An 11573-nucleotide genomic window follows, 5' to 3' on the forward strand; every position below is an offset into this window, starting at 1 on the left:
CAATTTGGTTGGAATAGTCGGCCACTAAGGAGAATGATAGATTGGATCATTGGAAAGCCGAGAGAGCTATGGTAACTTTAATGTTGCAATAAATGGAAACTTTCTATTAAAGTTAGAATAAGGGTGTTGGTAACCTTGTGACTAAATATTTACTGTTGGTAGAGGATATTCTGGGTAAGGTGAAATGGGTTGGTCCATTGGGATTTGCATCCCACAAGAGTAAACAATGCTTTGAAAACCAGGATTACTTTGACAAGGCTGCCCTGTTCCAGGAAATCCTTGATAAGGTGGCTTTTTAAAAGGTTGGCCTTGGATGTATTGACCTTGATGAGGTTCTTACTATATTGTCACCGATTCTCCAAAATTGACCTATTCTATACCTTGAAAATTTTTTTTAGATGGAATCTACGACATGCCCTGAATAGGTCAACCAACTAGTACCTAAGGTACAATTGTACCAATTTGAGTAGATGATGTCTATGGTACACCCTGGATAGGTTGGGAAGATGGTATTTGAGGTATCCCCTATACCGGTTGATTGGTTTGTGCTTGAAGTATGACCTGAATAGGTTGACTAGTTTGTACTTGAGGTATAGCCTAGATAGGTTGACTAGTTTGCATTTGAGTTGAAACTTAACTAGACTGACCAGAAGAAACAAGGGTGAAATTCCAAGGAGTATTATCCATTCCTATAAATGGGGCATTATTATAAGGAGGAATTGTAATGGACAAAACACTGACTGGTAATATTTGATCAGAAGATGGGGACATACCAACAATAGATTTCCCCCAAGTTGGAGGATAATGGTTAAAAGGAGGTCATTTCCCCCTAGCGTGAGGGTACCCAGTATAAGATGGAGTGGGTTGTTGTGGGTGTCCTAATCCATAGAGAAACAATCCATATTGTTGATTCAAAGGAGATTGAGGTGCATTAGGTTGAATAGGTTGTGGGGTGCTTAGTAAAGATGAACCAGATATTATTCCAGATGATGAAGATAATTGGGAATTCCATGGAATATATGACACTCTGGAAAAGGTTCCTGATGACAACTGATAACCAAGTGGTATTAAGAGACCACCAAAAATATAGGTTTCTGGTGAGGAGGTAAACATAGAAATTGATGACAAAGAAGTCGACATAACTTTGGTTGATTCATTCATGATGGTGGAAATAGGTTAGGTATTGCCACTGATTATGTCATGGTTAGACTTCGCAAGGAAGTGCACAAATTATTTTTCCGAGGGGAGTTTAGGAATACCCAGGATTTTGACATAAAGGAATTTCGTCTTGACTATGAGAGGTAAAAATAGGAAAATCTTGATAGATAAGAGTTCTTATTAATCAAACATGATTTTAAGTTCGATAAGGCTATTCCTCGGTAATATCTTCTATACTCAATAAACCAAGTGGAAGTGATTCTACTTCAATACCCGAGGGCATATGTTATGGCTGAGATAAAGGCAGAGAAATGGAAAAATAAGTTCCTGAGGTGACTGGTTTAGTAACTTGAATTATCTCATGTTGTAATATTTCTGAGTCTATAATTTCAGGTTCTATTGTCTCAACAAATTATAGGTGAGAGGTTTTAACTACTTTAGACTCACCAGTTTCCAAAGATATAAATTCGGTTTTGGTACCAGTAGGAAGTGATTATTTGGGTTGTGTAATTTCAGATATAGTTCCAGACGGGGTAGCTTCTAATGCATCAGGTTCGACATTTTTTGTTTTTTTATGTCTACCAAGTGTTTCCTCTATGGGTAATGAAGGAAATATTTACATTTTATGTGAATGTCGAGGCTCTTCCATGGTTAATTAATTGATTTTGAAAATTAAAAACACAAGTTAAAGTAAAAAGGGGTAACTAGGCATGAAATGATTACCAGGACACTGTAAACTAAAATATACCATTTGGCACGTGCAGGAAATCTCCCCGAATGATGTGTTCGGTGTATCACAATGACAAGGTGGTAGAATCAGTTACCTAGGGCTGGTTTTCATCTTAATGGGGACTTTTGATATATACTCAAAGGCACGTGGAAGAATAGTCCATAGTAGTGTTGTCTAATGTGTCATATACGATGGGAGGCACCCCTATATACTCTTCATACATGGATTCCCATTTTGATATACCCGAGGGTACATGGAAGAAAAATCCTATATACTCGAAAGTACATGGAATACTAACCACCTACAGAATTTAATGCAAACAATTAATGAAAACTCCTATTTTTAGAGACGTCATAACACATATTCTAGTCTAGACCAACTAGATGTCTCTTTACTTTTTGAAATGCTCCTTATATTCATTGATAAATTTTAATGTTTATGTTGATTAGAGTTTTTGTTTCAAAGATCGAAACAAATTCACCTAAACTCCTAAAATGAAACTAGAATGAGAAATAAATCTTTTCATTTGATGAAGATATAACTAAAGAAGGGAAGGAATTTCAAACAATGATGCAAAAAACAAAAACTTCCAAACAAGATCTTCAAATTTACTATTCCAATTCAAAAATTCAAAGCCCTAATGCATGAAAAAATGAAACTTTCTTTCTTTTTATTTCAATTTGAATGTAAAGAGAAATGAAAATATGACTAGATTATTGAATCATACGTAATTCAAATAGATTGGAACTATAATATGAAATGTTGACCGTTTAACGGATAAATAACCAAGTCAAATGATAAAAACCTTAATTGACAAGAATAAGCAAGAAGAAGAAATCTCTTATCAAAAGGCCATCGCACTCAATTTCACACAAGCTTTTGGCTTTACAAAACCCTTGGATAGACCAAAGACTTAGGAAGACATTGTAAACAAGATATAATTTAGAGCAAGGCAGAGAAAATGCAATTATTTTACACTTTTAGAATATTCACAAAATATGGAAACTAGTTTGAGTCATCACATTTATTAAACAGGGAGATTGCATTGATACACATTGTCTCAAAAGGACAAGTGTGACGAGGAAAATTCACTTAAATAATGAAAGAAAAACCCTAACTAAGCTCGAAATTAAGCTTCACTAATTCAAACGATAGTCTGAACAAGACATATAAGGTGGTATGTGGGACAAAGACGAAATGAAAGGAAGAGGTCGGACGGGCTCTGCAACTTTAGCTATGGAACCCTACTGACAGGGTTTTGCAGGCCGTCCTACGGCCCTGTAAACCCCACCCACACCCGTACTCTCCACCTCGTTTCTTCATTGGTTTCCGTGCCAGCTTCAATTTTCTCCCCCGTGCCCCATGACTCCCTTCACCTTTATTAACCTTGCCCTCAGTTTTTACTCCTTTTTACCTTGGTTATTTTCTCTTCCTGGCTACCTGATCTTCCCTGCATCGGAACGGCGCCCACCCTCCGGATCGGCCGACAGCTCTTCGAAGGCGTCGTTTTCACTGCTAGCGGGGAAAGCAACCTGCTGCTACGATCTCTCACCTGCTCGGGCTCAACTGTTTTCCCCTCTGCTGCCGGTGCAAACCCTAAACGGTTACCAGGTTTCGAGGAGAGCACTAACGGGCGGTTACCTGTTTTCCGAGGAGGGAATATTGCAGCTGTCGACATGGACTCAGAGGATGTGGATTACTCGGAGTCTCCGCTGGCGGATAGCTCCATCTGGCGTTCCACGTTTACTTCATCTGGGGGTCTACACAGTGGGAATCTGTCTGCTAGTTTCGAAAACCTCTCCCCCCCCACTGACCCATCTCTCCCCTCCCCCATCTTTCCTGGCGAGCCCTCCTCCTGGAACTCCTTCTCGGTCCCCTCTCCGGCTACGCTGGGTTTCCTGGCGGACTGTTTACAACCCTCCCCAATCAGCGAACCCCCCCAACAAGCAGATTTACCCTCCCTTACCCCTCCTCCCGTTATCCCTTCAGAGACCCCCTCACTTCCCGTGGCAAACCCTCCCATCTCGGTAACAAACCCTCCTTCGATTCCTTCTGCCCCCTCTGGCAGCTATCACGTGGTCCCTCCCCTCCCTGAAGCCATCCCCCCTCCCGGGTCTAACCCTCTCCCCCCCCCTCCTGTTCCCCCCCTGCGGACTCTCAGGCAACTGTCAACCCGGGCCGTATGTCCTCCCGCCCCGCCAAGAAGCAGCGCTGTTTTAAATCCACTGCGGAGGACGCTTTTCTGAGACTGGAAGAGGATATTCGTTGGGGGGAAGCTATGGATCTGGCGGATTGCGTCCTTGTGGGTCGGATTAAAGGCAGACACGCATCGGCAGCAAAATTAAAGCAATGGGCGACTGAGATTTGGGGTCAATACCTCGCGGAGATTCCATCGGTCCAGACTTTTGTGCGAGGGTGGTTCGCACTCAAATTTGCACGGGCGGACCACATGAGCTGGGTCCTTTCATCATTCTGGCATTTTGAGAAAGCCCCGGTCCTTCTCAAACGATGGACGCCGCTTTTCGACCCGGAGACGGAGCTATTAGGCATCGGTCCAGTCTGGGTCAGATTACCAGGGCTGCCTCTGCAGTACTGGTCTGAAGATATCTTCAAGAGAATTGGAAATGCACTTGGCACCTTCATGGAATCAGACAAAACATACATAGCGACGGGCGCGATGGCATACGCAAGAATTTTAGTGCATATGGATACCAGAGGGGGGGTGCCGGAAAACATCACCATACAATGGAAATCCACTTCAAGAAAGCAGAAGCTCGATTATGAAGGCATCCCCTATAGATGCAGAAGATGCCACCAGGTGGGTCATCTATACAAGGATTGCCCCCTCCTCCAGAAGACCCAGCAGACAACATCAGACCAGGACCTGCACACCACAGAAGGACAGCCAAACCCCCCAGTGGCAATGGCACCAAGAACGGACCACATCATCACATCGAACACGGTGGAAGCACCTCCGGCACCTCGCCGCAAGAAGCAAGTCTCAAACTCGACTCGGCCTCCATCTCCTCCTCTGACGCAATCCAGAGCTGCAAAGGGTGCGGTCTTCTCCTCGGGTACGTCCTCTTTTTCGTCTGCCTCTGTTTCTCATTATGCATCTATGAGTTTATCTTCCTCGGGTATGCCCCCCCCATCAGAATCCCCCCTCCCTCTTCCCCATCTGCCCTTGACCTAGTAATGGATACATACCCTTCCCAATCCCCTTCGATATATGTATCCTGCCCCATCCCGAGGCCATCTGGTTTTCCCAACTCCTCCTCTCATCCCTCTTTCCCCCACCCTTCCTTTCCTTCGCCCTCCCCTTCTGTAAACTCTTCTCCGAGATACCCCACCCGCTCGACCACCAAGCTGAAAGTCTCAGACTCCATTGGGCTGTCGGTGGAGTCCCTTATCCTCTCGCCAAAGCAGGGGCGGGGTCGACCGTCAGCTATGTCCATCGCACGAAAGCAAATGGAGGATGAGATCCTCCTAGGCAGACAACAAACACTTCTCAGGGCCCTTAGAGCGCAGGACACCCTCCCCCACCCCCCTCCATGAAAATCTTGTCCTTCAATTGTAGAGGGCTGGCCAGCCCCGATAAAAAATCGGCCCTGAAGCGTCTTCTTCTCACAAACCCTGTGGACATCATCTTCCTTCAAGAAACATTATGTAAAGCAGACTCTGCAACCTCCATTCTTGGTTTATGGCTGCCTGGGTGGTCTTTTACAGCCATCGATGTATCAGGCCGATCAGGAGGCATCGCTATCGGCTTTAAGAACAACACCATTCATCTAAAGAATATCTGGGGTGGAGGGGGTTTTCTGGGGGCTGATATATATTCAAAAGACATGGAGGAAAATCTTAAAATTATAAATGTTTATGGCCCCTGCCTAAACAGAGAACTTTTCTGGCAAAAGCTCCTCGGCTCCCCGCTCCTACAAGCTGAGAACATTATACTGGGGGGAGATTTGAATTTCTCAATAGGCTTCTCTGAATCATGGGGACATCAGGCTCAAATCGACCCCCTCTCTGATTTTTTCGGACAAATGCTTGAGGATCATCATTGGATTGACCTCCCTACTGCAAAAATCCAATACACATGGAAGAACAACAGAACAGGGGATCAAAGCCTAGCCAGGAGGCTGGATCGTTTCATCATTAAAGAAGGACTATGCAACCAACACCCTAGAGCCAGACAATGGGTGGGCAGCGGTGGGATCTCGGACCATAGACCAATATACTTGGAAATGAGCGCAAGACATCAGTCCCAAAAGGCCCCGTTCAAATTTAATGCAACTTGGCTTCGGGATCCCACCTACATCAAACAGATAACGGACTTTTGGAAGGCACATCCGATTCCGGAAGAAGTAGACCCAGCCACTGGCTTTGTCAGAAACCTCTCTGAGATCAAAGTGATTTCAAGAGAATGGGCAAAATTGAAGAGACAACAGGATGATCAAACTATTTCTCAGGCGGAACAAGCTATAGAAGCCCTTGAATCCCACTCAGATGGTACATTCTTATCCCCAGATCAGAAATCCATGTATGAAGACCTCATCAAAAGGAGGACTCAGATTCTCAGAGACAGGGAGGACTCCTGGCGACTCAGAAGCAGAGCCATATGGCTCAAGGAGGGGGATGAGAACACAAAATTTTACCATCGTTTTGCAAATGGGCGGAAGGCGATCAATACTATTTGGGAGCTACAGGATGATCATGGATATACGGTTAATAGGCCTGGAGAACTTGCTTATCTAGCCTCTTATCACTTCAAAAAAATATACAAGGCCCCAGAATAAGCAAGTCTTCTTGAAATCATGAGAGTGGCAGAACTCTTCCCTAGATTCGTGGATAAGGAGGATGCATAAGAGCTCACAAAAGATATTACTTTGGAGGAACTGGAATCTACCATCAAAGGCTTCCAGAAGGACAAGAGCCCGGGACCAGATGGCTGGACCATTGAGTTCTATTCAGCCTTCTTCGAGCTGTTGGGGCAGGACATTCTCAATGCTATAAATCACTGCAGCCAAAATGGATCTATCCCCTCAAGTATCAAAGCCACCTTCATAGCCCTCATTCCCAAATCAGACAAGCCTGTGTCTTTTGATGAATTTAGGCCTATCTCGCTCTGCAACTGTCTCTATAAGATATTGGCCAAAATCCTAGCAAACCGGATCAAGCCCATTCTCTCGGCCAATATATCCTCTGAACAATTCGCTTTCCTCCATCGGCGACAGATCCATGAAGCTATTGGTACTGCACAAGAGCTTCTACACTCTATGCAAAGCAAAAATCTGAAAGGAATGATCCTCAAGGTGGACCTATCAAAAGCTTTCTATAGGGTAAATCTACTATACATCAGAATGATCCTCACCCATCTGGGTTTCCCCTTCCTTTTCATTAAAAGAATAATGAGTTGTATCTCTGATGTCCCGTTCAGTGTTCTCCTCAATGGCTCCCCAACCCCCTTCTTCACTGCTGAAAGGGGCCTCAGACAAGGCTGCCCACTTTCCCCCCTCCTGTTTCTGCTCATTATGGAAGGGTTAAGCAGACTGATTGCATCTGAACACAGAAGAGGACGATTAAAAGGGATTAAAATCTCGGACAACTGCTCCCTTACACATCTACTGTTTGTGGATGATGTATTGATCTTCTTAAATGGTAGCATGGCTGACACATCGGCGCTAAAATATGTTTTTGATCTCTTCCAGAAAGCAACAGGGATGGTTATAAATGTACAAAAATCTACCATAACAGAGATTGGTTGCACTCCTCAAGAAGTCATCTACACAAAAAACCGCTTCCCTTTTCATATCCACCCTATAGAGGAAGGGTTGAAGTATCTGGGTTTCAGGGTGAAACATGGAGGATACAAAATAGCTGATTGGATATGGTTAATCACTAAAGTGGAGAAAAGGATTAATGTCTGGTATAATAGATATCTCACGAGGGCAGGAAGACTCACTCTTATAAAAGCAGTGCTGGAAGCAACGCCGGTGTACTGGATGTCTCTGGCTTGGATACCAAGAGGGATTTTAACCAGGCTTCAAAAAATATGTTGCAGATTCCTATGGAAGGGGAATAAACAAGGAAATCTCTTCGCCTGGGTAAAATGGGATACCATAGCTAGACCAAAAAAATGGGGAGGCTGGGGAATAAAGAGACTAGACCTATTTGCAAATGCTCTGGCAGCTAAGTTGGGATGGCAACTCCTCACATCACATAGTCTCTGGAAGAAGGTAGTTATGGATAAATACATCGCCCCGGAAAGTATATATAGCTGGGTATGCAGGGAACATAGAGGAAGTGGAAGACATTCAATCATATGGAAAGCAGTTCTCAACTCTCTTCCCCTAATTCGAGAGGGCCTCACTTGGAGAATTAAACAAGGAAACTCTGTCCGTGTTGGCATTGATCCCTGGATCGGATGTGGAAACATGCACAGTCTACCTGAACAGCTTCTAACTCATCTCAGGGAACAGGGAGCCACACATATTGCTCACATTGCAGACCAGGAAAATTCCACTTTTCTCCATCAGGCTTGGAGGACATCACAAGACCTTCATATTCCAGATCACTGGAGACAAGTATGGGAGTCATACATGGAGGCACTCACTCAAGCACATATCAGAATATCGGAGGAGGAGGACGAGATTGTCTGGGCACTAGCTAAAAATGGTTCATACACCCCAAAGGAGGGATATCTGCAGCTCATGCATACATCTCAGCCAGAAAATACACAGCAATGGTGGAGATCAATATGGCATCTTAAAGCAGCCCCCAGAACGCGCCTTATCATGTGGGCTATTCTTTTCAACAAAATACCAACTGGAGCAAACTTAAAAAAGCGATCCTTCTATGGACCATTCTGGTGCCATTTATGCAAAAGGAATGACGAAGATACTGAACACCTCTTCCTCTCCTGTCCGGTTGTCAAAGAACAATGGTCTTTACTCTCTTCACGCTCCCCCTCTCTCCATCAATGGCATGGCCTATCCATAAGCGAAGCCTGGGAAAATTGGCAGGAACAACACTCTGGAAAAGACAAGAATATCCCTCTCCTTATGTGCTGGTCCATCTGGACAGCAAGGAATCGTGCTATCTTTGACCAAAAGCCTCCTCATTGGCCTGTTCTTATTGCACACCTACTTGCGGACCTTGCTCTCATTCCTGATGATCCTCCACCTGCTCCCCCTAGGACCATTACCCCTGAGCTCATAGATAAATCCTTTCCCTGGGCCTATTTTGATGGCTCAGCCCAAGAGGAAGGTTGTGGGGGGGGAGCCCTCCTCTACCTGAGAGAAAACCACTATTTCATGCTGCAAATACACCTGGGAAGAGGCACAAACAACTATGCTGAGCTCACCACTGCAAAACACCTCATTTTATTTGCACATGAGAAAGGCTGCACAAAACTACAATTGTTTGGAGATTCAAAGATTGTCTGCAATTGGCTCACCAGAAAATCATCATGCACTGCTTTCTCTTTGAGACACATTCTGGATGAGGCACTCAGACTAACAGATGCTTTTGAAAAATTTGAATGTCGACATATCTACAGGGAGCGCAACACTCGGGCGGACTACCTATCCAAGCAAGCAGCGCAGAGGCAAGAAGCGGACTGGCTAATACAAGAAGACCTGGATGGAACCTTCTTTCAGCACTATCACAGACCCTTTGATGACTATCAGGCTCAAAGGGACACTCAGAACTGAAAGGGGTCCCAACATGCACAAAGTGTTGTTTTTGTTCTTTCTTTTCATGCTTATTATATATAACTGTTATAATGGACAACATCGACTATGGCGGACAATCATAGTCATCTATCTTTTTTGTTTTTTTTGGGGCAGCACCTACAGCTGCACAACAAACAACAGTCAAACACAGTTTATATATGTTTCTTTCTCTATTTCACAGATAGTCTCTTGGATAGATACCTCTCCGAACTCCCTGCGTGGACAAACAGTTTGGGGAGAGGAGGTTTTTTTTATGATCGTATATCTGTTTTCAGTTTTTTTGGAACATTGGACAGTCTCCTTCAGAAGTTTTGAGAGGCATCCTGCCTCAGTATGCATATGCTCAGCATCTACAGAATGTAATTTCTTTTGACTTAATAGAAATTACGACTTTTTCCATGGGAAAAAAAAAGACATATAAGGTTGACTAGATAGGTCCTAAAAGGCTATGGAAAAGAAAACCACTAGAGAACATCTTGTTCGCCAGTATGGTGACCAAGTTGTTTTATGGATAAATTCCTTCTATGGACAAAAGTAATCTCCATAGACCTATTGGTTTAGTCTAGAAACAACCAAGACAAAACTAAAATGTTTTTCCTTAGTGATGTTTGAAATATGAAAGTAAAACCTACTTGGAATCCAAGGAAAGCTTCCTTCTTCTCCTTACTTGTAAGATCTAGCTCTAGATCTAATTTTTGAAAGTGGAACCTGCAAATAATAAAAAAAAAGCATGAGAACATATATATATATATATATATATATATATATATATATATATATATATATATATATATATATATATATATATATATATATATATATATATATATATATATATATATACTCTAAACAAGAAGTCAAGTATTCATGTTCTACATATTCTTAATCAAGAGATAATGTATAGGAGAAACAATGCACTTTTGTATTAATGATGCAGGAAAGGATTACAACCCTTGTAGACCTTGACTTTGTGAATCTCTCCTAACTTTCTTGTACTTACATTTCCAAAATGTAAGCCTTGAATCAAACCTAAAGCACATGGATGGATTATGTACCTCTAGACAAAAATGGAAAACATAAAGGCATAATCAGAGTCTCCAAAAGCCAACCTAGACTCTATGGCAGGTGCTACATTAATAGGGTAAATGAGGTAGTTTTGGATTTACCATACTAGGGCTTAGATCCACTTTAGAAGGAAGTAAGTTATATGAGATAAGAGATAAGACCTCATCAGTAGGAATTTGATATCAGATCCAACAATAAATGGTTAAATCTAGTCTCGAATCTTTTAGAGAGAGAAACTTCAAAAATATTTCAATTTTTACTCATTTAGAAGTGTCATCGCACTTTCGGTAAGAGCAACCTGTGCTGACCAGTGAAATTTCCATGTGTTCATCCTGTGCCATCACAATTTATCAAGAGGCTAAGTGAGATGAGGTCTTACATTAGGGTTTTCATCTAATGTAATTCATGATTCTTATAATGTCTGGAAAAAGAATGCTTTTGGATTTGTAGGGATAATTGCAAGGTGTAAATGGATGAGGATGGATCTGAGTTCAGGGCCATTTGTTTGAATATGACGAAAAGACCTGTAAGAACCTATTTGATATGTGGCATTATTTCACCTTTAGGAACACAAATCTCTAGCTTATAGGGAAATCCATTCTAGAGATATAGTGGGTCTTACCATCATATTCTTATATAATAATTTGGCCTTGTAACTATTGAAACACCTCTTTAAATTTCTAATATTCTATGTACGTCGCTTTGTATGCTTGATAGGTAAAATATTTCATGTGCATACGATTTCCTTAAGTTGTGATATTGAATGTGGGTGGCTTTAAAAGCATTCCCACCAACTTGTTAGTGCATGCTTTCTCTTATTTGATGGCTAGATAAAATGGATACCAAAATCGCATTCACTTGTAATGTTTGGTTTATTGAAGTTTATT

The 11573-nt window shown here is 42.5% G+C and overlaps 1 protein-coding gene across 1 annotated transcript; it reads left to right on the forward strand.

The window, feature by feature from the left end:
- The first annotated feature begins 4070 nt into the window (after positions 1–4070).
- LOC149239809 (uncharacterized) lies at positions 4071–6684 on the forward strand. Its single transcript, XM_089369973.1, has 2 exons — positions 4071–4962; positions 5615–6684. Exons 1-2 carry the CDS (start codon positions 4071–4073, stop codon positions 6682–6684), a joined length of 1962 nt encoding a protein of 653 aa, XP_089226099.1.
- Positions 6685–11573: the final 4889 nt, after the last annotated feature.

This window comes from Pinus tabuliformis, chromosome 8, assembly GCF_031772625.1.
Source record: "Pinus tabuliformis cultivar Carrire ecotype Pingquan chromosome 8, CPIR1, whole genome shotgun sequence".
Classification (NCBI taxonomy): domain Eukaryota; kingdom Viridiplantae; phylum Streptophyta; class Pinopsida; order Pinales; family Pinaceae; genus Pinus; species Pinus tabuliformis.

Coding starts and splice junctions, on each gene's coding strand:
- LOC149239809 (XM_089369973.1), top strand. CDS start 4,071: ATGTCCTCCCGCCCCGCCAAGAAGCAGCGCTGTTTTAAATCCACTGCG. Junction 4,963..5,614: donor GGGTGCGGTCTTCTCCTCGG/GTACGTCCTCTT, acceptor GGTCTTTTACAG/CCATCGATGTATCAGGCCGA.